Source organism: Lepidochelys olivacea (genome assembly GCF_965140295.1).
Source record: "Lepidochelys olivacea isolate rLepOli2 genome assembly, chromosome: 13".
NCBI classification, from domain to species: Eukaryota; Metazoa; Chordata; order Testudines; family Cheloniidae; genus Lepidochelys; species Lepidochelys olivacea.
Window position 1 is genome coordinate 18568582 of NC_140423.1, and position 27873 is coordinate 18596454.

Genomic DNA, 27873 nt, shown 5'->3' on the forward strand with positions numbered 1-27873 from the left:
TGAAAGCCATACTGAGTTCTTTTGTACTTGCACATCATTGCCACTAAAGTATTCTCCAATCTGAACTCTGTAGATGATGCATGAATCACAAGAATCCAATTCACTCTCCCACAGCTGTGCTACTTCTGCAGTGCTAACAGGAATAAATAGTAATATATAATTGTTTGTGTTAATATTGTAAGTAGTCAGGAATTGGAATATATCCATGTCTGTTATGCTAAAATGGCACCTTCTTACGTGTAATATTTTTTGAAAAACATAAAACAAGTTATTTTGGTATAATGTTTAACGAATACTGGTTAGTATTTTTCATCAAAGAGGGATTCATGAAGCAGATTTTAAAAGGTTGAGATGTTATGCTTTTTTTTAGTCACTTTCCAAGTACCAAGATCATACAGAAAGCAGGAAAATAAATGGTTAAAAACCTCTTGGTTACTTACTTGATTTACAAGATCAGGAATTCCTAATGCTCTGTCAATTTCCTCCAGTCCTGTGACATCTGTGTTACTCAGCAACGTGTGCAGCTGATCTAAAAGAGCCCTTTCATCACTCTGGCCTTCCATGTTAGGAGGTGGACATAAGAAATCATCCAAAGAACTTCTAACTAATTGTCTATAAAGCAACAAGTTTAAAACCATTAATTATAAAAACATGTGGCATATATCACCTGCAGAGAGCAAACAACTTTACAGAAATGGGTAAGTATTACCCATATTACAGAAGGGTAAACTAAGGCATAAAGGTTAACAGATACAGGCAATGTCCCAGTAGCAGAGCTGGAAACAAAAACTAACGGCTTGTCTACACAAATACATAGTTCATGGCAAGCTGAGGTAGTAAGCTAGAGCACGGTAGATTTACAGCCTAGCTTGCCATGAACTGCTAATGTAGACAAGCCTGAAGTCTTTACTCCCAAGTCCATTAATGCATGCACTAAAATGGAAAAGACCTATCAAATCCAACTATTATCAGTTTACGAATCCATGATAGCAAGAGAGATGAGAAATTTTCAGAGTTAGAAAAGAACTTTCAAAGTTCACTTCTAGGAACTTATGTGGCACTGCCATATATTTTCATATTATATACATGTATGTGTTTATAAAAATGTATTTAAAACAATTAAAACACAGCTTAAAATTATCCTCAAAGCTGTTAAACCAGGTTATTTTAACATCGGCTGTAAGCCATATTGGTGGTGGTGTTAGTGTTCTGTTAGGGCACAGGCCCATTTTTTGATGAATCTTCTGTGTCAGCTGGTGCCCACTGCTCATGGAACAAAGGGCTCTGCAAGCACTTAATGGGTTCAGAAAGTCATATAACAGAACAAATACTATTCCAATTTTTAAACTCTTCTTGTAGCAGTGATTAGTCATATTCAATGTATGCAGCTTTCGTCAGCCATTCTAAACCCTACCTGTTTTGTGACCCTCGAGGTCCTTGCTCCATGGAGAGCATGCTGTCAGGCCATGATCCTGGCTGGTTAGATGGTCCTGGTTGCCCGTAAGGATTACCTCCCATACCCATATTAATCTCAGTAGGCCCTGTGAAGTAAAATTAATTTTTTTATTTTTTGAAAACAAAGGTAAAATTTAACATCCTGCTTTACATGGGAAATAAAAGTTTGTGATTCTACAGATTGTGTGTTATGCTGGTAACTTCAATATGTTAACAGTCTAATTAGAACTAAATACTTTAAACAGCATGTACACACATACACACACACACACGATATGAAGGACTAGAGCTATTGCTCTCTACATGATAGGATTTTGATTTCTAAAATCAGTCCCAAATAGGAACAATAAGAATGCAGTAACCTTATAAAATTCAAAAGTGATTTTTCAGGGTGGGTTCATTTAAATCAAAGATTTAAATCCCCATTTTATTCATGATTTAAATCAGCAAGCAGGAAACCTTATTTTAAATAATCAATTTTAATCTCATTTTGCATTTGAATTTTTTAGTTATTTTCCTAAAGAAATGTTAACTGTCACTGGTTGGTAACCATTAAAACATGTTGATTTGCAACTAAATCTAGCCTTTACACTAAATTTGGTGCTACTTCTTGCTAACCAGGAGAATACACTATATCTAAGCACATTTATGTAAGCAATTATCTAGCTTAATTTACATTTATTCAGATTTTTAATGTTTACACTTTTATTATGGTAGAAAATGGTGAATTAGTCATTTATTTACTAAAATATTAATTTTTTACTTGTGATTTGTGTCAAGCTCTATTTGGATGAAAATTAAAGTTCAATTAAACATGAAAAAAAACCAGCATTTTAAAATGGTATTTTTATTAGTTAAATAAAACTACCTTAAATATGCTGATACATGAGAAAATATGTTTGGCGTTTAAAACTGATTAATTAACCAAAGGAAGCATTGTTTGTAGATAGTGAACTAAACTGATTGTTTATAGTTACCATGACCTTCAAGATTTTAGAACTAGTAGACCTCATCCTCTCAGACCCAGATTTTATTAATAGATTGGAAGAGGAAAAGGATAACAAGCTTTCCTGCTTTTGCAACTCACATTTGGCTTCTTAACTTTGAGCTAATATTGAACTGAACTAGTTGAATAAACTGAAATTAAGAAGATATTTTCTCTGCATCTGTAGAAGAGGCTACTGCTGTCAAAAGCTGGTTTAGCACATCAACAAATTCTGGTTCCACCACACTGTGACTTCCACCAGCTCAGTGGTTTGACTTTCTTTAAAACTTGGCAACAAACAAGTACTGCTTAATATTACTCATATAATTAATTTAAATTTTAATAGATTATAAAAGTTTAGGCCTTAACATAGATTGTCATAATTTCAAATTTAATTTTGAATAGTTTAGATTTTATTGCAATAACCTGTATTCAATTTAAATTAAAAACTGATTTAAATTAAAAAACTTTTTTTATTTAAACAACAAACCAATTTTTATCCAACCCGCTCTTCTTGCCAATGAAGTCAGGACACTATCAATCATGCACTGTAATAGTGACATGAACACGTGACATTCCAAAGACAAGTACAAAATAAGTTACTTATCAGCAACTGGTTATTTGAGTGTGTTGCTTCTGCCTTACCCATTCACCTTTCCCTCTTACCAGAAGTTCTACTCTCATCGAATTCTGGTTTTTAACAGAAAGAACTGAGACGGCTGGGGAAATCACATCACCATTTAACATCTCCAAACACACAGTGCAGTGTGGGGGCATTTGTGCTGTCCCAACAAGCAATACTTTTCCCAAAACTCCGCAGTATTCTGCATATTTCCACTTATAAGAATTCACTAGAAATACAATTTCCAGCAAGATGTTCTAATTAAACAAGAACTGCAGAACTGTCCTCCCAAATTGAGCATCACATCCCAATGTCAAGCTGAGACAGTAGGGCTGAAAAAAAGGTGCACACAAAACTTCAGGCAGTACGTTTCTATGATGGAAATGTTAGAGAAATGCCACTGATCCTGCCTTAGCCCTGGTGGTGTGAGCCCTCAGACCCTTGGGTACTAACCCTCGCTGAAGTATAACAAGTTTGAGGGTCCAGTCCAATTGACTTTGAGAGGTGCAATGTGGAAATGGCATTTCCTTTACACTGACCCCAAAATGCTACAAAAATCATGGAAGTTTTCTTTAATGGTTGAGTTCTATCTTAATTAAAACTTAAGGCACACTTAACATTTTGGGCATGAAGCTTAGTTTCTGTCATATGAGCATCATGTTTTAAAAAGAAAAAAAGGGCATTAATAGTCTTGTTCACATGAAACTCAGACACTACTTTTGATAAAAAATCTGGATGCAAATGCAGGGCAATTCTGCCCTGTGGGAAACAGCAATGAGAGGATCAGGTACCAAGTGGTTAAGAACCAATATGGGTCAAGTTTAAAGAAGCATCTTCTGAACACTGTTTATGATTTCTTCTTGGATCAGCTAGTTTTAGGATGACAAAAGGGCATGAGATCACCATTTAAATCTGGTCTTTCTCGTATAGGTCTTTAGGTGCTATATGAGACATGACACCCTCGAAAATAGCCATAGTAGGTCCAAGAACTTAAGTGCATGATAGTGCAGAAAATTTAAAAAAAAAAAAGCTTTTTACAATTACCTTTGATAACCTGAAAAGCTATCTACATACTAGTAAAACCAATTTCAGAGTGGTAGCTGTGTTAGGCTGCGTCAGCAAAAACAACGAGGAGTCCTTGTGGCACCTTAGAGACTAACAAATAAATAAATGCCCAAATAAATTTGTTAGTCTCTAAGGTGCCACAAGGACTCCTCTTTTTTTTTTTTTTTTTAGTAAAACCAATAACTATTACTAATTAAAATAGTAGTTTGTTTTAACCTAGATTTCCTAAAACTCCTGATACAGAGTCCCTACACCTGCAGCTAACTATAGAGCAGTTCCTAGAACTTTGCATTTCACAGGCGGGAATATGTAGAAGCCATCTCCAACAAGAATATAGAGCTAGATTATCAATATATGAACTCTTTTTTTTTTTTTTTTTGCGTGATAGGAAAAACAACACCTCCAATTGGAAATATAAGCAAACATATGGACAAATGAATTAATTAATTTAACTAATATGGAATTCCTTAGTCTGAAATTATTCATTAAGATTAAGGAACTTCCTACAGTGTGCCTGGCACTTTCCAAGCACAAGAGGAAATATGGAGCTTGCCTCGAGGAATTAACTGTCTTTGAATGTAAATCCTGGCATTCAGAATAAAGATCCTTTTAATTTCAGTACCTGATCAACAAACAACTATGCATTTTATTAAATAGGTTTATACAAATGTAAAGAACTTACTCATATGAATCATTTGCTGTTGTAGCATTGGTCTTGTACCAGTTATGCTATTAGACCGGATGGGCAAACCAGGCATGGAGCCACCCACTGTAGGTCTGGGAAGCGATGGGTTATAATCTGGTCCTGGTCTCACCATTGAACCAGAATTTGTAGGTTCCAGTCTGTTAACCTTTGAGCTTGGCAAAACCCAGTCTCCTGCTGAATGCTGATTCATAGCCATATTTCTGTTGGGTCCACCTAGTACAATGAAGAGTATATAAAAGATTATTTCTCCTATAGAACTTATGATAAGTTTTGTTATTGGAACCATTTCTATTTTCTCCCTAATTACACTGACAACAGCCAATGAGCAGAGAACAGATTACTGAACTCCTATTAAATCTGGCCATGGCAGGCTTCATTACTTCTTACAAGTATATTAATTTAGCCAAAATTAAGAATATTAAATTTTTTGACTGGCTGCTCTCACAAACTGATCTGGTCAACCACACATTAAAAAGACACTTCAGTATTTCAAAACAGTTTTTTTTTTAATAATTCAGCTAAAACAAAGTCCCAGTAGAACAGATGACTAGATATAACTATAACCTAATAACTCCAGCTATGGGCAATAATAGTTACTTAAAATCAGTTTAATGATTTAGATGGTAAATGTTAAAGATTAACATGCCTCATTCTTATATATTCACATTTTAACTAATTTCAAACACATAAAATTTTACAATATTTTCAATTATAATGAGATCTCTTTGTATGTAATCAACAAACCCATGTTTGATCCAAAATTTTCCTGGTTCTCAATCATTCTTGGATTCCCACCCATCATGTTTTGCTTTTGTAACATGGAGAATGCATTGACACTCCTCACTGGAGGGCTTGAACCCACAGGTATAGGGCTGTCTAAAGACATGGCTCTGTTGAAAGGAGGACGGGTAGTCTGCACAGACTGGGGACTTCTCATACCTGTTAAAGAATTAAAAGATGTTTTCAACTGTACCTCTTTAAACAAGAAACAGAATGTCCTACTGATGATTTATACAAGTTATATCTATTTTTGAGCAACTACACTACACATTTAACAAGCCATGAATAGTTATTTTTATTTAGGCATTTGTCCCTGCAGATGAGCCATGACTGGAAAATACGGTTAGTTGAACTTTCTCCAGACAAACAAGTTCTTGGACCCTAAGTGTAATATGATCAAACATTTTAAACTACTGTCTAGGACTCTTTGTCTAGGTGTTCTCCTGGCATATACTGTATTACAATTTCATGATCACTGTGCATGCCTCTTGATATATTGGTGTTGGTCTTCAGTTCTTATTTTATACATCGTATATTCTCACAAAACTTGGTGTGTGTCTGGAAAGTACTGTCCTTCCAAAGTAAGTGTACAATTCACCTTTCGTAATAATCTTAACTGTAAGCAAGGTTCTATTCTTCACCCTTAGAAAGTTACAATTCTCTCAAGCATCTTAATCCCATTGGGCTCTCCAGCCTTATTCACATTCAGGTTACATCTCTTTTGCTAACACACCCTTATCCTACTGTGTAATACCTGGAACCAACTTGCTCTATCAAAACCCATACTGGTTCCTACTCTTTGGTTTGCCCATGATATATATACCAGTTACATACATTGAAATGCACGAATTATTGCCTCAAAGCAAACAGAAAGACCCACAAGGTCCACCTCCAGTATGAAATTTGGTCATCTCTGACACTCCTCAGGAGAGCTTGAAAAATATACTAGACATCTACTAGCCATAGGAGTAAACTTACTTGCCAGGAGATATCTGTTTTAAGCTTTTGTAATGTGCTTATCACTATAGTATCTATGCATTGAGACAGATATAGAACACAGCGATGGTGGTAATGATGTCATCCCACAAGTAACATTCACCTTCCCTCCCACTCCCCCTACTGGTAGGGGTGGTCAGCCCTTTAGAAATAAAATTTGGAGTATTCATTAGATGGTGCAGGCCTGAAGGTATCTGGGTAGCGCAGTGGCAAATCAGAAGCTTGCCACTCATCCTTCAGTCTTTCCCTGGCCTTCTGCAAGCTTCTTTTAATCTGCAATTGCCCCAATTCATAACAATATATTTTCCCACTGTCTTTGATATGTGGATTTCTAGAGTGCAACATTAGAGAAGTGCAAGGAGGACCATAAGATGGTAAGTGAAGAGAAGTTAACTTTGCTCAACATTTGTAGGGAACACAAAGTTCTTGAAGCCGCTCTTTGTAATGCTAGAGTCTGGACATGCCATTGGCAGGGCCCACAATTCAGATACACAGCTCTGTATCAATTTTTATAATTTAGTATAAATCAGATGCTGGCTGAAAAGGGATTTTCATTGTCCTCTGATATTTCATAATACTTCTTCATGCTAATTATATAAATACAATCTACCAATGGATAACTAGCCCTGCACATGACTTATTCCTGTAGACTGATTTCCTAGCAAATCAGAAACAAAACATTCACCAAGCAAAGAAGGAGTTAAATGTACATTACATTGAAAGCAAATCACACAATAACCCCTAACTTTACAGAAAAGTGGAATTAAGTGAACTTTCTTACCCAATGGGGCATTTCCTTGAAATGATGTTTGCTTAGTTCCAAGATTACTCCCATTTGTAGACACAGCATTATTGTAAAAATCAGAACTAGTCAGATCACCCAGTATTGCATCCAAATTATCCAAGTCTCCACTCATCTAAGAGGAAAAAACAAACAATACTACTCTCACATTGTTCATCCTTTAACTTTCCATTTAGCCCCTCACAAGTCTTAACAACCCTTAGCAACATATACACTCAAATGCTTTAGTTCAGTTATGACATTTCAGGACTTAATGCTGACTTCCAAAGAATTCTTCAGACATCATTCAACTATTTAGTTAATGCATTTTGCTTTGTTGGTTTTGGGAAAGCAAAACCTCAGGGAAAAAGTAGATACACAAAAAATTCACCTGAATGCAAATATTTTTAGCATCTCAAATTTGAGAGACTTCTCTGCATTAGTCTCAAAAGTTTGAATGGTAAAGCAAAGCACTACGGGCATGACTTTATTTCATAGTCACAATTATTATAATTGTACATGCCAATACCAGTGCACCTAATTGATAATTTGTGCACACAAATCACAGTAACCACATGTGCAAATTAGGCACATCTTTTGCAGGGTAATTGCATGGCTACCTTTCTTTGAAAATTTGTCCCTGAATCACACAGTTTGAACAAAATAGATCTATGTTAGTTTGCTAGATGATAACCTCACCATACAGGTGTTCCATAATTCTCAGAGATTTAAAGAGCACATGTATATATAAGCTACATAGCAGTTGTCTTCATATATGGTACAGAAAACTCCAATGGCAATAAAGTGTTTAGTTTGCATCGACCTTTAGTAAGTGGTCACTAAGAAATGTAAAACATTTTTTAAGATGTTCGAATGATTATTGAAAAACCGCCCTATGAATAATCAACATTATTTATATTGCAGTAGTTCCCAAAATGTGCTAGACACTGTACAGAAATACACAGTCCTTCCCTGAAGAGCTTTACAAGGCCCCTGTGCCTACCAAGAGCACCACTGACTTCAATAAGGAGCCAGCCCAGGCAGAGCAGTTGCAGGATCACGGCCTAAATTCAACTGCTGTTGATTATGAAAGCATCTATTCAGATATATTTAAACACAGTTGAACACTTTCAAATAGTGTTTTAAATTGTGATAAGTAGTAACATTTGAAGACCAAATGGGTCTCCGTTCAGGCATAGGGGTCTGCCTGTACGGAACATTTTAAAGAATCAGCTTTGGCTATTGTATGTACATGTAACTCAAGTTGTTTGATGGCACTTCCTCCCCAACTTCCCGAAGATTTTTTTAAACATCTCAAGTACTGAAAAGCAGAAGTCACATAATATATATTCAGTTATAGACTTCCTTTACAGGATTCACTGGCATTATTCTCACGTTTACACCAATGTAATCAAGGGCAACGTCACTGGAATCATCTCTGTGTAAATCCAGTGTGAGAAACTAGCACCCCACATTTTTAAACTGAATTGCATATAGAAAATGGATAGTTTCCACTTATGTTCATTTTCTTTTACTTCCTACTGTAGCACTCACAACTAATTTATTGAGTCAGCTGGCAGCTTCATTTCCAAATGACCCATGAAAATAAATATATGCTATGTAAAAATTGCCAATTTTAAAGATTTAATTTTAAATAAAATAAACGAAATATACTTTGCCTTAATTGTTTGATAGCTCAACACTAATATTATTCAAAGAACTCCAGTATAGCACATTTTGTTACAATACATACTCTTGTTCAAGTTAAATGTAGTTTGTTAACTATCATAAAACTAAACATATGTTTTTATGCTGTGGTTACACAGTACTGTTTTGGAAATAATCATACACAAAAATTGAATGGTCTCCTTTTTTGGTTGTTAACTCTAATAAGAAAAATATTGGTGAGTTCAACAACAAAACTCCTGTACAAGGTTAAATACTCTACCTCTTCAGAAGGTTCTGTTTTTATTTTAATCTCTTTTTCTTGACTTGAAGTAGGAATAGTGGAGCTACTGCATTGTCCCATTTTATTGTCCAGACCGTCTACCTTAGGTTTCATTTCTTTTGATAGTGGATCCTTTATATCATCCTTGTCTAGTAGGTATCTGAGTAGAGCATTGTTTTCCTTCTTCTTAGGACTCAGTTGTTCCTGTTTGATAGTTCCTTCTACACAGGGGGCTGTATTGCTGGAATCATGGTACGTATCTTTACCAGTAGCTTCAGCTGTGATCTTTGCTACTTCTGCTGGAGAATTACCATTCTGCAACAATTTATGCAAAATCCTGTGCTTTTCTTGTAGCAGGGACCCATGCACGTTTGATGAGGAAGAGACCCCTCCAGATGTAGAAGAGGAGACTCCTGAGGGACTTGTAACATTGGTAGAAGATTCTTTACAACCAGACTCCAATGGTGAGTTTAACAATGCAGAATGCCCTCTCTCATCTGAGGAGCATGTGAGTAACTGAAGGAGCTTTTTATGACCTTTGCTTTCATTTGGTCCCCTCTGACTCTCAGACCCTTCCAGATTTCCTTCTTTACTGTCTTTGTCACTAAGGAGGTCCCTGTTGTTTGACTGGCACATAGAACTCTCCACTTGACTTTGTTCACAATACAAGCCAGAAGGACTCTTTGAGTCCGGGTTGCCCATTTTACTTTGCTGAGCTATATTCATATTTGGGGAATTATCCAATTTTGGACCCGGTGAGGAAAGCGTTGATAGAAGGGAAGTTCCAACCCCCTCGCTAATGGCTTGAAGGGCACTAAGGGAACTGCTAGAGAAGCTGTTGTTGCCAGTGTTGCTAGCAGATCCCATTGGGGAGTGCATACCTGTATCAGAGTTATTTTGTTAGAGTTATTATATAACAGAAGTAATATCTACATTTGATTTTTTATTTGCCAGGTAACCATTACATACTGAATAAGTCTATTTAAGCATGCACATTAAGAAATGAAATACAGATAGCAGAAACAAGAAATACTGTACCACTAATTACTGTACCTTTAAATATATCCTCATCATAAAATTAGCACTAATTACTGTACCTTTAAATATATCCTCATCATAAAATTAGGTATTTTACACTTACGGTATAGTAGTTCAGATGTTATAAGACCATAATATATTAAAAAGAACAAAAAATTAAGATAAAAAGGGGCAAAAAGCAAACCCTAGAGAAAAGTTTATACCAAAAATAAAATACCTGCAACTGGAGAAAACTGGTGTGAACCCATTTTTGGACTTCCACGATTCCTAGGAGAAATCATTAAGTTCTGTTGGCTGGAAGTCAAGCTGGGACTACCATGTGGTGGACTACTCATAGTTAACCCATAATTGCTGTTTTGATAAGGAGAGGACTGCATTCCTGGTCCAGAGTTAATGGTTCCAATATTACCAGGACCTATGTATCTAATGCCGCTCATCTGTCCCATCGCACTGGGATCTCCCATGCCATAGTTCCTGTTCTGCATTGGCATGCTTTGACCTGGTGACATGTTCATAATAGCACCAACAGAATTTGTGCTTCCAGCTGTAGATGCTCTGATGTTTTGTCCCACTGGGTTGGGATTTTGTCGGTATCCATTCTGTTCTCTGCAAATTCAGCATCCCGCCACCCCACCCCACAGAAAAATATTTAAAACTTTATAGGAATCAAGTTCCACATAAAGATAATTGATAACATTATCAAATAATCACTGAAAAAAATTAGCAAGATATGTACAAGCTCCATCCACAAAGGTCACACTAAACTTGAGTCATCTAGTGGCAATACTGCTCATTCATTCACATAGTATAAAGGAGTAAAGGTCATTTAATTTATGGGGGAACTCAATCTTATCCCATTAAAGCATTTTATATCTCTGGCCGTTATTTAGATTTATGCATTTATCATTTTGAACATCACCCTTCTTGTATCACTTTCTTCCCCGAGTCAATGAATGACAGCACTCCACTCGTCACAGAAGAAACAGTTTAGTATTGCCATCAACAATCTCAACTGCTCATTGACCAGAAGCTGGGAGCACTTCTCCAGTGACAGGCACAGACTACTTCCAAAGTGCCTTTCAATTAGTCTTGCAATCAACAGGACAAGTCACAGGAAGTGGCCAAACTGTGGCTTGTTAGCCATACATAGCTCTTTTACAGTTAAAGTGAAGATTATTGTATGCAGCTTGGAAGTTCAATAAGTTTGGCAACTCCTGTTATATAGCATCAAATATCAATACAAAAAGCTACAATATTTAAATCTGCCAGATGAACATTGTTAATTTCACCTTTGAAGGAAGTGGGTGGAGACAAATCCATGACGGTCATTAGTTACTGAACTTCGTAACAGTTTACTCTTTGTTTGTGCTGTCACTATAGTACCATCTGCTAAGGAGAACCGATACAGTGGAGTTTCAGCATGGCCTTGCATATAAGCTGTGAGGAAAAACAATTGCACAGTGGTAATCCCGTTGTATTTCAGATCCCAAAGAGCAAGTAATTTATGTAAACTTTACTATAATGGTTGAACAAAATACTCAACAGATTAATATGCTGAAAAACAACATTAAAAGCAGACATAAAACAGACATGGGTATCCAAAGACTTGGAACATACTGCTACAGTTCCCAAAGACTAAAGCGGGGGAGGCGGAGAGACAGCAAATCAAAATATAGACTCTCAGAAGTTTAGGACTGGAAGGGGGACCTCAACAGGTCATCTAGTGTGGTCCCATGCACTCAAGGCAGGACTAAGTATTATCTAGACCATACCTGACAGGTGTTTGTCTAACCTCCTCTTTAAAATCCCCAATGATGGGGATTCCAAAACATCCCTAGGCAATTTCTTCCAGTGCTTAACTACCCTGACAGTTAGGAAGTTTTTCCTAATGTCCAACCTAAACATCTCTTGCTGTAATTTATGCCCATTGTTTCTTGTCCTATTCTCAGAGATTAACAATAACAATTTTTTACCCTTCTCCTCGTAACCACCTTTTATTTACCTGAAAAATCCCCCCCACCCCCCCTGTCTTCTCTTCTCCAAACTAATTGAACCCAATAGTTTCAATCTTTCCTTGCAGGTCATGTTTTCTAGACATTACTAATTTTTGTTGTTCTCCTCTGGCCTTCTGCAGTTTGTCACATCTTTCCTGAAATGCGGTGCCCAGAACAGGACACAATACTTCAGTTGAGATCTTGTCAGCCAGGAGTAGAGTGGAAGCATTACTTCACGTATCTTGCTTACAACTTTCCTGCTACTACATCCCAGAATGATGTTCACTTTTTTTTGCAACACAGTGGTACACTGTTGACTCATTTAGCTTGTGATCCACATAACCCCCAGATGCCCTTCTGCAGTATTCCTTCCGAAGCGGTCATTTATCATTTTGATGTGTGCAATTGATTTTTCCTTCCTAAACTGAGTACTTTGCATTTGTCCTTATTGAATTTCATTGAATTTCATCCTATTTACTTTAGACCATTTCTCCAGTTTGTCCAGATCATTTTGAATTTTAATTCTATCCTCAAAAGCGCTTGCAACTCCTCCCAGCTTGGTATTATCCACAACTTTGTAAGGGCTTGGCTACACTTGAGAGTTACAGCGCAATAAAGGAGCCCCGGGCGCACTAGCTCACTACCCATCCACACTGGCAAGGCACGTAGAGTGCTCTGACTCCATGGCTACAGCGCTGCTGGTACTCCACCTCGGTGAGTGGAATAACGTTTGCTGCCCCCTGCTGGAGCGTCGCAGCGCCAGTGTGAACGAGGTGTTGCATTACTGCGCTCTGATAAGCCTCCGGAAATGTCCCATAATCTCCTTAAGTCAAGTGGCCACCCTTGCCATTGTTTTTGAATCGCTGCAGGAATGCGGATATGGCCTTTGAAAGCTCCGTTTCTGACAGCTGGCTGCTTATCTGCTCCGAGACAAAGCAAGCTATTAGTGTGGAATGCTGTGGGGGGGGGAGGGGGGAAGGGTCTGTAATGTCTGAACTTACAAAACAGCATGCTGACATGCTCTCAGCCCCCCCCAACCCACTCTCTCTCCCCCCACATACACACAACACACTCCCTGTCACACTCCACCCCACCCACCATTTGAAAAGCATGTTGCAGTCACTTGCATGCTGGGATAGCTGCCCATAATGCACCGCTCCCAATGCTGCTGCAAGTGCCGCAAATGTGGCCACGCCAGCGTGCTTGAAGCTGTCAGTGTGGACAGACTGCAGCACTTTCCCTATTGCGCTCTCCGAAGGCTGGTTTAACTCAAAGCGCTCTACATCTGCAAGTGTAGCCATGCCCTTAATGTACTCTCTATGCCATTGTCTAAGTCATTGATGAAAATATTGAACAGAACCGGACTCAGGACCGGTCTCTGAGGGATCCCACTCAATATGCACTTTCAGCTTTACTGTGAACCACTGATAAACTACTCTCTGGGAATGGTTTTCCAGCCTTCCTTATAGTAGCTCCATTTAGACTATATTTCCCTGGTTTGTTATGAGAAGATCATGTGAGACAATATCAAAAGCCTTACTCAAGTCAAGGTATACCACATCTACTGCTTCCCCTATCCACAAGGCTTGTTACCCTGACAAAGAAAGCTATTAGGTTGGTTTGACATAATTTGTTCTTGACAAATCCATACTGACTGTTACTTATTACCTTATCTTCTAGGTGTTTCCAAATTTATTGCTTATTGCTCCATTATCTTTCTGGGTACTGAAGTTAAACTGACTGGTGTGTAATTCCCCAGATTATCCTTATTTCCCTTTTTATAGATTGGCACTATATTTGCCCTCTTTCAATCCTCTGGAATTTCTCCGGTCTTCCATGAGTTTTCAAAGACAATCGCTAATGGCTCAGATATCTCCTCAGTCGGCGATTTTTTAATAAAGTTTTTGCTGCAGTTTTTTGTGCTGACTGCACAGAACTGTCAGAACTCTAAAGATGCTGATGCATTTATCAATAGTTTGCTTTGATTCCAAGAAAGAGGTTTAGACATTTCAATCTTCAAATCACCTTCAAATGTGATGCAATAATTAGTATCTATCAGAGATAGTACACATTTTTCCAATAAAACAACTTTCATCGAAAAATTCAAATGTTTCATGGGAACTTACTGATTTAATAGAAATTTTCAATAGGAAATTATCTAAACAGTTCATTTTAATGAGGTTGAAACATCTGATTTTGACTGTTTTATAGTAAATTATAATGTAATGTATAAATCAAAACAAAATGTTTCTAATAAGGTCATCTCATGAAAATTCCAAGATTTTGATGTTTTGTCCCAAATTTGGTCTCAGAATTTCCTGAAGGGTGGAAATTCCATTTTTTTCAGCCAACTCTAGTATTTAGCTATTTAAAATTGCTTGCGTCTCTGAGAATTCCCCAGACAAAGTTGGGTAAACATATAATTAATTCTCTTCGCCCCATTAAAATTAAAATTTTCAAAAGGACAGACTCCCTTTTGCAGTGACAAGTTGTATTGGCAGTTGAACTGAGAGTCCAAATCCAAGTACTTGGGCTTCATATATCTCACTATAGGTACAGTTTACAGCTACAGAAAAGGAGACTGGGCAACAACCTACTGAAACAAACTCCTACATTTTTATTCTATAAACACACATGCTTTATGCATGTTTACATCTTTGCTTTGTTCACATAAATAGATTTTTATTCTCTCTATAGAATTAAACTTGCTGTGTGTCATACACAATACAGTCACTCTAAAAATTGTGTGGAAACTCAGTCCCTTCATAGTCTGCATCACAGAGATCCTAGCTCTCAGTGTTTAGAACTGGGCATGAGGCTAGGACTCAAGAGACTTGGGTTCTATTCCCAACTCTGTCATTGTCCTGCTGTGTGGCTTTGGGCAAGTCACTTTACACCTCTGTGCATCAGTTTCCTATCTGTAAAATGTGGATACTGATATTTAATTCCTTTGTAATATGCTGTACAACACTGTGAACTCTATAATCAAAGTAGGAACTAGGTATTTTTATTATTAAACAGATTATTTGGCATGGAGGGGAAAAGGTTTAAATGTGATCTTTCATCTGTAGCTCTCATATGAATGGGACAAAGGTAATTAGTGACCAAAAGACATTACCAACTAAGGGCTATTCATAGAACTAGATAAAATGACTTGATGTCATAGACACAAAGTATGTGTGGTAATATCTTTTATTGGACCAAGTTCTCTTGATGAGAGACAAACTTTCAAACTTACACAGAGCTCTTCTTCAGGTCACAGTCTATTTCATAATAGGCACATCGCCCTTCTTGACAAAAGCTAACAAATGAACTACTGTATGCTTTTTTTTGCTAAAAGTGGACCCCTCCAATCTATGTACAGCCATGCTAGCAGCTCATTAAGGAAGCATGGCTTAATACGCTGCTTTCCAGCTGTACCTGTCTTGTGGACAAACAGGTAAGGTAATCTACAGGAATGTCTGTCATATATTTCATAAAAACTGTCAAACACCGATGGACATACTTGAACAACAAGGCAGCTGCTACACCAGACATTCCTTACTAGAGATCTCATCATCCTTCAGTTTATAAATATAGAAAGAACGTTTTCCAATGGTTCAAGACATGGAAAAGCATGTACAATCGCAGAGTTTAGTGGTTTTCTCTCTCTCCCTCACACACACACACAAAATTGCAACTAGCAAGAGACACAGTATACTGAACGCTGCAATCTGAGCTACCTTCTTGATAGTGGCGTTTGTTTGACCAGGACTGTCCATCATTATGGCATAAAAACCTTTGAATACACCGACGGATTGTATCTTCAAAGCCAGGTCTCATAGAAGACCGTAATGAGTTTGTATCTATGTTTACGAGTTTACCTGTTACAGGAAAGAAAAACTTAAGATAGTCATAGAGTCCCTATCATTTAAAATGTAATCCTAATATTCAAAATACAGAATAGTATTTCAGAAGTCACCAAATAAAGTCTATATTATGTTTTTATAATGTACCCATCACTGTAGCATCTAAGCACTGAAGTAGTTTTCTAAGCATCCATCTAAACTTTTTACTTACACAAAGCCTCCCATGCAAAAATCTCAAAGTGCTTTATGAACATAAATTCTGAACTCCCCAGTGAGCTAAGTTATTACCATATCATTTTTACATATAAAGAAATAGAGGCACCCAGAGGTTAATGCCAGAATTCTCAAAAGCATATAACAATTTTGGGTTTCCCTGGTTTTAGGCAACCGAAAGGAGACGCCGAGGGCATGGTTTGCACAGATTATAACAAACTACACCTGAAATCAATAGTTGCTGCAGGTGATTGGCATCTGAAAGAAAAAACAACTGCCCAAAAATGTGTTTAAATATTTAAACACAGCAGACTATAAAGGTTTCATGATGTTACAGAAGGAAAGGAGAAATTATCTCAATGAATCTTCATTAACTTGATATATGATTAGAAGTATTTCTAAAGTGTTTATTAGAGGAAGATGTAATGTAAATAATTTGAAATATTACCTAGTTAAAAGAAGAGAGGCAACAATATAAGTAGTACTAGTTATTTCACGTATTAAAGCTTATTTGCAACAATTTACTTTATACAAAACAAAATAAAAACAACAACAAAGAAGAGCCATCCATTACCTTCACCTCAAGTATATTTCTCACCTGAAAGGTCATGTCTCGTAATAAAGCTTTCTGGGTTTGCTGGAAATACCCTTTCCACTGTAGTGATACGACGTGCCACACAAATCATACAGGACTGCAAATCTGCAATGAAAGAGTTATTTTCCTCTGTGTCCTATTTATTCTATTATTACATTTCTTATAAAGGAGCAGGACTCTTGCAATATTAAGATAAAGGCATAATATGGGGGACAAGATTTGAGGATTTTGCATTTAATGCCTAAATTATTCAAAATATGAATTCTGAAACCCCAGGCTTCATACTATAGTTACTTACTACTTAACATATATTAACAGGATTTTCCTGTAGAAAAATTACCTTCCCCTTCTTCCATCATAGCTCTTGGCTGAGATAAAGCAAAACACTGCATGGTTTCATATCTCTGACGTGAATCCTGGTTGCCGCCCACATCATCCAAAAGATCATGAGATGTTTTTACCATCATGCGGCAATTAAACGTATGGCTCTTCTGTCTAGGTGTTTCATTGGTCCAAGCAACTCCATTAACTAAAAGAAAATAATCATAAAAGTTTACAAAGATTTTAAAATAAAATTAATTCTTAACTGCCTGATTTCTGAAATATGCAGTGTTGTTGTATGTGTCCATCCCAGGATATTAGAGAGAGAAAGTGAGTGAGGTAAGATATTAACTCACCCACCCGGTCTCTTATTTTTGAAGCTCAGATACCGTAACATTTTTAAAAGATTTGTTAAAGGTCATCATATTGATATTTTGGGGATAGTGTTCTTCATGGCCAGTTGAAAGAACACCATCCCCTCTAAGGTATGTTCAGCCTCAGTCAAAAGGGAGTGGAAAAGTCATTCTGTTGTCAAAAAAAAAAAAAAAAAAGAGCAGGTAGTTCCCATACTGATCCTCTGAAATCATAAACATTTGTTAAGATTTGTTCACTGACTTCAAACCTCAGCTGTCTAGCAACACAGTTATAAGATATTAATTGAAACCATTCTATCAGCTTTTTGCTTAAAACTACAGTATTTACACAATTCAGGAAGGCAGCTTCCGCATGAAATGCAAAAGGTCTAAAGAACCTAATCATTCTGCTTCAAAATGGGGAGACACACTTCAAAGTTGAATTGTTAACAGATTCCCAGAACGTCATCAGGATGTGGAGAGAATTTGTGTAACATTATTTTAGGGCTTATCTTCACGAGGAATTCTGGAATAGCTATTCCTGATTAGAGTATCTTATTCTGAAGTAGTTTACTTGAAGTGTATTAAGCAATTCCAGAATAAATCACTCTTATTCCAGAATAAGCATGTCCACCCCCAGAGTTATTCAGGAATAGTTTATCCATGAAAGTCACACTTCACTTTATTCTTGATAAATTTTCATGTATAATTAAAGCTATCTTTTAGTCCTGGGTATTTTTAGTAAAAGTCATGGATAGGTCACAGACAGTAAACAAAAAGTTCAGGACCTGTGACCTATCCATGACTTGTACTATATACCCGACTAAATCTTGCTCTGGGGCAGGGGGCAGCCCAGGACCACAGCTGGTATGGGGCGGGGGGAGGCAGGGGCAGACTGAAACCGTTGCTGCTTTTGGGTGGGGGCGGTGTCTCAAGACTGACCCAGTAGTGGCCTGTGCAGCTATCCCTGGGGTCAGCAATTCTGGCTGCTGCAGAAGTCACAGGGGTCCTGGAAAGACACGGAATCAGTCACTTCCATGACAGACTCAAGGCCTTAATGTATAATCAATCCCTTAGAAACAGACAAGCCAACCTCAAATGTCCATCCCTCTTTCACTTTATCAGAGCATAGAAACATGCAACTACATAAACCTAGGTATTTGTTTGCTACAACCACAGACCATGAATATCTGCACCTAAGTTCTGTTAGTTTACATAATTTCTAGTTTGAAAGTAACATTTTAAATACTTAGATCAAGAGGATATAGATTTAAATGGGAGTCCTGGTGATGGAATTTTGTTTTCATTCTTCTGCTCAACTGCTAACAGCAAAGAATGCATAATCAATTTCACAATATTCCCATTAATTTAATGTTAAAAGTTAATATAAGAGTCTTATCCTAAAACTCAAGACAAGCTGCACCATAAGAAAAAGATTTGTTTTGCAAGGTTATTAATTTTGGAGTTTTTTAGGTTTTTTTTTTTTTTAAAAAGAAGTCTGAGAACCTAAGTGAAGACCCTATTACCTGCAGATTTAGGTAAGTTTTTAAGGAAGTCCTTCCGGTCCTCTTCATGCAAGATGCTGTAGACACTTGTATTAACCAAATCCTCTTGTTTATACTGCAGATATTGTGTGACATTTTCTGATACAAATACAATGTTCCCATCTCGATTTACTACAAACAGGAAACCATCCAATGCCTAAAAATACATTGCAACGACACATTATAAACACACACACAAAATTCTAGACCTGCTAAAACAGGTCATTTAAAAAAATAAGTGGGTGATACAGTGTTGAAGTTTAGGAGAAGAATCATTTAACTTTTCTGGTAGAAGAACTAAGGTTTCAAGATTTCCCTAAAAGAGAAACTTTCATAGTAAGGAAAGTTTCAAGTATCAGAAACCTGCTGTTCATTTGTTCTTCCAATATTGATCTTAACATGGTGATAATCAAACATTTGGTTTTTAACTCTTTTAGCCTGGAAACATGGCGCTGAATCTCTGACATCTCAATAACTTCTATAACAATACAATGAAGTCAAAGTTAGGATTATAAATTCGCCACAAGACCTTTAAGAAGTAGAAGTGGAGTGTGAGGGAAATAGCCTTCTTAAGAATATATTTTCAATAGCAATGAAGGACAAAAAAAAAAAAAAAAAGAGAGAGACTATCCACTTTTTGAAAACAAATGTACTCATTCCCAAATCAGAAACAGCATTAGAATATCTAAGACAATTAGGTTTGAAAGTACTTCAAAAACTGACTCAAAATAGCAGCCTACAACATACTGAACTACTTTGTGTACTAAGCAATAGGACTGGTTTCCTGGTTGTTAAAACTCCTAATAAATGTTACCTAAAGTGATTCTTATGTAATTTGGAGTCTCAACACATGAGGGCAGCAGCACAACTGATTTACTGCATACAGCAGTGGTCATCAAATGGTTGATTATGATTGACTGGTCGGTGGCTGCTGCTAAGGCAGACTCCCTGCCTACCCTGGCCCCACACCGCTCCTGGAAGCGGCCAGCACAACTGTGTGGCCCTGGGGATGCAGGGGTCTCCCTCCACACGGTGCTCCTGCCAGCGAGCACTGCTCCTGCAGCTCCCATTGGCCTGAAGAGCTGCGGGGACGATGCTTGCAGAGCGGGGCAGCATGCAGAGCCATGTGCCCCCAGACCCCCACACCTCGCAGGGGCATGTTGGCCCCTCCAAGAATGGTGTGGGGCTGGCGCAGGCAGGGAGCCTGCCTTAGCCTTGCTGCACCCACTGCCTACTGGGAGCCGCCAGAGGTAAGTGCTACCTGGTGGGAGGCCGCACCCCAATCAGTCCCCTTCCCTGAGCCCCCTCCTGGAGTCAGCACCCCATACCCCCTCCTACATCCCAAGCCCCAGCCCTGAGTCCCCTCCCGGAGCCAGTATCCCATACCTCCTTCTGCACCCCAAACCCTCTCCTGCACCCCAAGTCCCAGCCCTGACCTTTCAGAGCCAGCACCCTGTACCCCCTCCTGCACCCCAACGCCCTGCCCGATCCCTGACTCCCCTCCCAGAGCCCGCACCCTGCACCCCATCACTCTGCGCCAGCCCGGAGCACCCAAACTCCCTCCTAGAGCTTGTACCCATTGCCCCCTCCTGTACTCCAATCCCCTGCCCCAGGCTCAGCCCAAAGCCCCCACCCCTCCCAAACCTCTGACCCAGCCCAGTGAAAGTGAGTGAGGGTGGAGGAGAGCAAGTGATGGAAGAGGTGGGGATGGTGTGTGGAGTGAGTGGGGCTTTGGGAAAGGGGCAGGGCCTCGGGGAAGGGGCGAGGTAGATGCTGGGTTGTCCTTAGATTCAAAAAGTGATCTTGGGCTTAAAAAGGTTGGAGACCACTGGAATACTGGAACTGATCTTAAGAAGCACCATGCTGCACCTGTAATTTCCTCTTAAGACAATGGGAATTCAGGTGCTCATTGCTTCCCAGAATCAGACCCCCGGTCTTACAGACCATCATAAAGCCACAAAAGTGGCCCAAAGTCCTTCATGGTCATTTCCTGAGGTAAAGAGGGGAAAAAAATCTTGAATGCGGAGTCTAGTTAATGTAATCTTATTAGCCATTTATTGGGACTACTACTACAAAAAAAAGAACAGCATGCTAAGGCACACCCAAATGACATGTGATTTTGAATCCTTCTAGACTGCTTCAGCAGAGCTGAGAAAACAACGATGGATTTTCTTTTTTGTCCTTTTATAAGAATTTTCTCCATTGCCCTTGCATGCTAGTTTTTGTTGTAGGACTGCTGGCATTTCTCAGTGTTGTAATCCTGTCACATAACCTATTGCTTAAGAATATGCAATATCAAATCCCATTTGGTTTTACAAGGGCATCATTTACACTTGCCTGTAGTAAAAGAGGTCCCAATGAATCCTTATCAATAACCCCTTGACCTGTAGAAGATACGTCAGCCTTCTGTACATCATCATCACTGGATGCTGTTTTTCCTAAAATGAAGAAGACAAGTTTTCAAAAAGGCACCATTTTGTGTTTGGAAGCCTAGAAATATATTTTTGAAGTTATGTGCTGCATTCCAGGAAGCCTGAGAATAAGCAATGAAGCTGTAATTATAGGATTCCATTTTATGTTACAATTATATACACAGAGGGAGCACACTTTTTTTTATACGGCAGAACTTCAGGGCAGGGATTGTGTCTTCCTGTGTGTTTTGAAAGCACCTAGCAAATTTTGGATTCTGCCATACCACCACCACAAACAGTTTCCATGACAAAACTTCTTCCACTGGGAAGATGATTACTTTATGAAATGACTGTCCTTTGGTCACTTTTGGCTGGCCAGCACAAACTTTTCAATAAAAGGAAAAGCTTCCTAATTCTTCTCTTCTTCCTTTACAACCGTGTGGAAGATAAACATTTTAAATCATGTTAAGACTTAATTTGGGCTTTAGTCTAGAAAGCAATCCAATTTAACATGCAGAATGTACAGTTTGCTCATTTAATTGTGTTCTTGGATCCAAATCAAAATACAAGACTGGAAACAAATTCTCACTTGGCCTTCTGCACATTATTTAATATCTGATTCCAATAATTAAAACACTTTTTCAGTATTTTACCTAAAATATACACTGAATAAAAAGTAAACGTTTGTTACAAAGAAAAAAAAATAAAAATAAAACCATGCAGTAAAGGAATGGAAAACAAGCAGTAATCCCTATTACTGTGGCACCTGCTGGCTGTTTAAGCAGACCACAACAGGAGTTTAATGTACCAAAGGAAGATTATCAACCAGTGAAGTGCACAATGAAGTGACAATAATGCCACCAGGAAAGTACTTCTAAAATAGCAATTAAGTGCTACTTTAAAAATAGAAACACGTTCCAACATGGCAGACAAAGCAGAATTTGGAAGTTTACCACTCCAGGTAAAGTGTGTGATATATTCCAGCAGGCTTCTAACATAATTTACTATTGAGTGGAAATTCACTGAACTGGCATATACCTGATGTGTAATCTATTCTAATTTTTCTGAAGTCACTTCTACCAGCACATGCCTCACAATTATCAGAGATTTAGGGGAAAACAGCAAATTTAACAATTATATTTGCCTGATTTGTTTAAAAAACTACTATTGTTACAAGTAAAACCTAAAAACCATACTATAATTAAAGTATTAGCAAAATAGATGTTCCTCTATATTTTCCCCAGTTTATTCTGCACTTGATTACATTCTGTGTACAGTTAATGGCACTTTTTAATTGGTTACATGGCCAGCTAGTTGCAGTCTGACTGTATTGGACCCCACTTATTTTCCCTTGCTAGAAAGGCTCTCAAACATCAAAACAGGAGCAGAAAAGACAGAAAAAATTAAAAATAATTTAAAAATTCAGGACATAACACTGAAAGGATGCTCTATAAGAAACTGGGCTTCTTTTATAAATTAGTTTCAAACAATCCACGGTAGCAGGGAACCTTTAATTGATAGGCAGTAGATGGACTTCTTTACTCCAGTGGGCAACTAGTCCATCTGTATTTTGAAGAACAACTGCTTTATGACCTATTTTAAGCTTTGATTGCTTGTTTAAGTAGTCTAAAAAAGCTAATAAGAAATGGTGTACTTTGAATGCCCTAGTACTTTAGGCCCTGATTCAGGGAAGCTTCCCAATTAATAAAGCGTGTTAAGCACTTGCTTAACTTTAAGCATTATATTTAAATCCCATGAAGCACATGCTGGGAATAAGCCCTGAACAGGGATGGATTTAAGCATGTGCTTAAGCGCTTTCCTAAATCAGGGCCTATTGTATGAAAATTTCATTGTATTGTCTCAACAACTAAGTATTGTTTTGGAGAGAAACTGCCTCCTGACAGAAAACCAAATATTCTTCCTTATGATTTAAGAGAGAAATCCTTACCTTGTTCCTTTATCTGCCGGATCTGTCTTACAGTTTCCTTTAAAATTGCACATTTATCTGGTTTGACATTGAAATTGTCAATGTCACTCAGATTAGCAGATATCAGCTCAGCTAGCTCCTCAATATATTTACTTTCCTGTTCACGTCGGCGTTTCTCACCACTACACATCAGACTAGGAACAAGAAGCAGCATTTAATGTACATAAATTTCAGCATAAACAAGAACTATGATCACACTGTCATCTTTGATGCACTTCAGATACCACTTATCACATAAGTTTAGCTTGTGGACATTCATCTTGTCAATTTACACCTGTAGATTTTTACAGAACCATAAAAAGGAATGTAACTTCGGAGATTATGACAAGATTATTATTCCAAGAATAACTGTTGTAGTTATTTTCTTATGGAATTTAATGAAAATTCCAACTATTATAAAACTAATGTATTTGTACTATATAGGCATTTTAAGGTGGAAAAAGCTGCAGCACTGTTTTGCTTGGCCAATAAGCTATAAACAAAGTTTTACATCTAATTCAATAGCATTTCTCTGTCAGTAATACAATAACTTTGCACCACTGCACCCATCAATTCCAGAATTTGAGAAAATGTTCTAGATATCAGTGGGCACAAGTATATTGATTTTAAGGCAGATCAGAACACCAGAAAAGCTTATTTCACGGGAAAATCAGGCCTCCCAGAGTGACCGATGTTGCAGGCAGAAGAATCTCTCTGCTGTCCCTGGTGGCTGTCTACACATACCAGAGGCAGCATCTTAACTGGCTACATAGGGACAGCCTGTAGTTTGGATCATCACAGAAATAAGAAAGCCTTACAAGTAGCAGAGAGGACCTAGGTGGCTGGGGGTGGAAGTAGGAATCTAGGGGGCAATGGAGACGGGGAGGGAAAAGCAGGGATCCAGGGAAAAGTGGAAAATGGGAACAGCGGGGAGGGGTCTGTGTCAGCAACCTGGAGAAGGAGGAGTGGACATGAGTAGGACCCTACCAAATTCATGGCCCATTTTGGTCAATTTCATGGTCATAGAATTTTTAAAAGTGTAAATTTCATTATTTCAGATATTTAAATCTGAAATTTCATGGTGTTGTAATTGTAGAAATCCTGACCCCAAAGGAGGTTGTTGGGGGCGGGTGAGGGGGGGTTGTCACAAGGTTATTTTAGGGGGATTGCGGTATTGCCACCCTTACTTCTGCACTGCTTTCAGAGAGTGGTGGCTGCCGGCCGGGAGCCCAGCTCTGAAGGCAGAGCCGCTGCTATCAGCAGCAGCACAGAAGTAAGGATGGCATGATATGGTATTGCCACCCTTACTTCTGCACTGCTTCCTTTAAGAGCTGGGCCCTCGGTCAGCAGCCCCCTCTCTCCAGTCAGCCAGCTCTGAAGGCAGCAGCACAGAAGTAAGGGTGGCAATACCACAATTCCCCTAAAATAACCTTGTAAAAGTACACAAAAGACCAGATTTCGGGTGTGTGTGTGGGGGGGGGGGGACGACCAGATTTCCGTGATGCGTTTTTCATGGTTGGGAATCTGGTAGCGCTATGGGGGAAAATACAGAAACCCTACATGAGGGGAAGGGAGGAGGCACACAGAGAATCCGGCATGGGGTAGACAATGCAAGACTTTGGTATGGGGGCAAACACTGAGACCCAGGCATGGGAGGAAAAGGGGGAATGGAGGTGCACACAGAGCCTCTGCCACGGGGGGAAGGATATGGGCACACAAAGAGCCCCTAATATGGGGAGGGTGAATAGGGGTCAGTGGTATGGGGGGCGGGGGAGGAGAAGAGAACATGGCGTACACAGAGCACCTAGGCATATGGAAGACGGGACTATGGGGGACATTCAGAGCTTCTGGCATGAGGGTTAGGGAGTCCCTGAAAGGATTTTATCAACTGAGTATAAATGAATGGCAAAACTCTGTTAATATTCATTTCAATTAAAAGCTAAAAACAAAACACCACACTGCACTATTTATAATTTTATTATGAAAAATCTAATAAAAACAGTGAGGAAAATGTGTTTACTGTACCCTGGTCCTGGGGCATCACAGGGCAATGGCTTGCGTTTCCTTGACTCATTGGTCAAGCTGTCCAAGGAGTTTTCTCCCAATCCACTCATCTTGCTTGAGCATCAGCTAACTGAGTTTACATGAGCAACTGAAGTGTTAAAAATAATATAAAAAAAGAATCACAAACTGATGATGCTCTCTCAAGATATTTCAAACAATTAAAATAAATTGTTTTACAGTATTCTTTATCCATTTTACCGTGAGACTATCCAGATAAGTACTAAATAATAATTTATAGCAGCCTTGCAAAATTTTAGTCACCCCAGGATGCATGATATTTTTGGGACCAATGTGTAATATATTGCTTTAACTATCAGTTACCACTTACTGCTCTACATGATACAAGAACTTGGAGGATCAAAGCTTGAGGAACTCAAAGAATATCATGTGGTTAAATTATTGCTAAGGAAAAAATACTGTAGATTACTGCACATGTTCAGATGCAACATACTTTCTAAGCACTATGTAACCAGAGCAGTATACACAATCCATATTTTAAAAAAAAATATCTCCCAGATCTGTACCACTTGCTGGAAAAATCTACGATATAAAAACATATTGAGCAGAATTAACAGCTTCTTCTGCAACAGATACATAAAATATCACTGTCAAGACAGAAATGTTACCACAATTGTTACGCACTGACTTTGGCCATTGAATCACCATCTTAGTTAATGAGTTTTTTCCAGGGAGCATTAAGGAAGTTACACTCAGTGCTAACTAAGAAGTGCCTTTAGATAAAAAGTAATTTTTGACTCATAAAACACTGGATCATTAAACATCTATGCAAACCACAGGCACAGAGCATGTTTTTTAAATATTCTCCAAAACAATTCTCATGTCTGTCAACAAATCACAAATTCTTGCAATCACATACTATAAAAATGTTTACTTACCTGTACAGTAACTGTTGCTCTTCAAGATGTGTTGTGCACATAGACATTTCACTGCAGGTGCTTGCGTGCCCAGAGCATTCGAGTTGGAGACATTTCTCTCCAGTACCACTAGGCAGTGCATGCTCTCCTCATGCTGTCAGCATAAAAAGGAGCGTGGTTGCTGCCTCCCTCCCCATTACTTTGCAATGCTATATGTGATGTCTGAAGCAGCGGGAAAAGTGGGAGGGTCAGGGAATGTATATGTGCATAATACATCTCAAAAAACAAGACAGGTAAGTAAACTTCCCCCCCCTTTGAGTGATTGTGCACATATAGCCCTGGTCTACACTACGAGTTTAGGTCGAATTTAGCAGCGTTAGATCAATTTAACCCTGCACCCGTCCACACAACGAAGCCATTTTTGTCCAATTACTTGATATCTGTGCTCCTCCCCAATGAGGGGATTAGCACTGAAATAGACATCGCCAGGTCGAATTTGGGTTAGTGTGGATGCAATTCGATGGTACTGGCCTCTGGGAGCTACCCCACAGTGCTCCATTGTGACCGTTCTAGACAGTGCTCTCAACTTGGATGCACTGCCCAGGTAGACAGGAAAAGCCCTGCAAACTTTTGAATTTCATTTCCTGTTTGGCCACCATGGCGTGACCATGCAGAGCTCATCAGCAGAGATGACCATGGAGTCCCAGAATTGCAAAAGAGCTCCAGCATGGACTGGATCTGATCACTGTATGGGGAGACGAAACTTTGCTATCAGAACTCCGTTCCACAAGACGAAATGCCAAAATATTTGAAAAAAATCTCCAAGGGCATGAAGGACAGAGGCTATCACAGGGACCTGCAGCAATGCCGTGTGAAACTTAAGGAGCTCAGGCAAGCCTACCAAAAAACTCAAGAGGCAAATGCCTGCTCAGGATCAGAGCCCTAGACATGCTGCTTCTATAATGAGCTGCATGCAATTCTAGGGGGTGCCCCTACAACTACCCCACACCTGTACGTGGACTCCTGCAAGGGAGTCTCAAGCAACAGGGATGAGGATTTTGAGGACAAGGAAGATGATGAGGAGGGGGAACTTGAAGGTAGCGCAAACCAGGCAAGCGTAGAAACCGTTCTCCCCAACAGCCAGGAACTGTTTATCACCCTCCCAACCTGGGGTCTCGGACCTTGAAGGCGGAGAAGGCACCTCTGGTGAGAGTGTACCTTTGTAAATATAATACACAGTTTAATTTGCCCTGAAGACTTGGGATGCATTCGCTGCCAGTACAGCTACTGGAAGAGTCTGTTAACGTGTCTGG

General features: G+C 38.7%; 1 protein-coding gene and 1 long non-coding RNA gene across 11 annotated transcripts in view; one reads left to right on the top strand and one right to left on the bottom strand.

Annotated features, from left to right (window-relative positions):
• The window catches only part of NCOA3 (nuclear receptor coactivator 3), a 168459-nt gene that overhangs the window by 14121 nt on the left and 126465 nt on the right, over positions 1 to 27873 (bottom strand). For all 10 annotated transcript variants that reach the window (XR_014713850.1, XM_084645751.1, XM_084645753.1 and 7 more), the window contains 15 exons: positions 25647 to 25773; positions 23604 to 23776; positions 21582 to 21682; positions 19227 to 19401; positions 17367 to 17555; positions 17030 to 17131; positions 16093 to 16233; positions 11666 to 11813; positions 10594 to 10982; positions 9339 to 10219; positions 7391 to 7526; positions 5578 to 5772; positions 4810 to 5046; positions 1415 to 1541; positions 441 to 612 (listed from right to left, as the gene is read on the bottom strand). Coding sequence is in view for 9 of the 10 variants with exons in the window: in XM_084645751.1 (XP_084501877.1) it covers positions 441 to 612; positions 1415 to 1541; positions 4810 to 5046; positions 5578 to 5772; positions 7391 to 7526; positions 9339 to 10219; positions 10594 to 10982; positions 11666 to 11813; positions 16093 to 16233; positions 17030 to 17131; positions 17367 to 17555; positions 19227 to 19401; positions 21582 to 21682; positions 23604 to 23776; positions 25647 to 25735 (3255 nt within the window). In the remaining variant the exon portion in view is untranslated. The remainder of the gene's footprint in view (positions 1 to 440; positions 613 to 1414; positions 1542 to 4809; positions 5047 to 5577; positions 5773 to 7390; positions 7527 to 9338; positions 10220 to 10593; positions 10983 to 11665; positions 11814 to 16092; positions 16234 to 17029; positions 17132 to 17366; positions 17556 to 19226; positions 19402 to 21581; positions 21683 to 23603; positions 23777 to 25646; positions 25774 to 27873) is intronic.
• LOC311529639 lies at positions 9530 to 14363 on the top strand. The gene is made up of 3 exons (XR_014713851.1): positions 9530 to 9590; positions 9693 to 9802; positions 12511 to 14363. It is a non-coding gene; the product is annotated as an uncharacterized lncRNA (long non-coding RNA).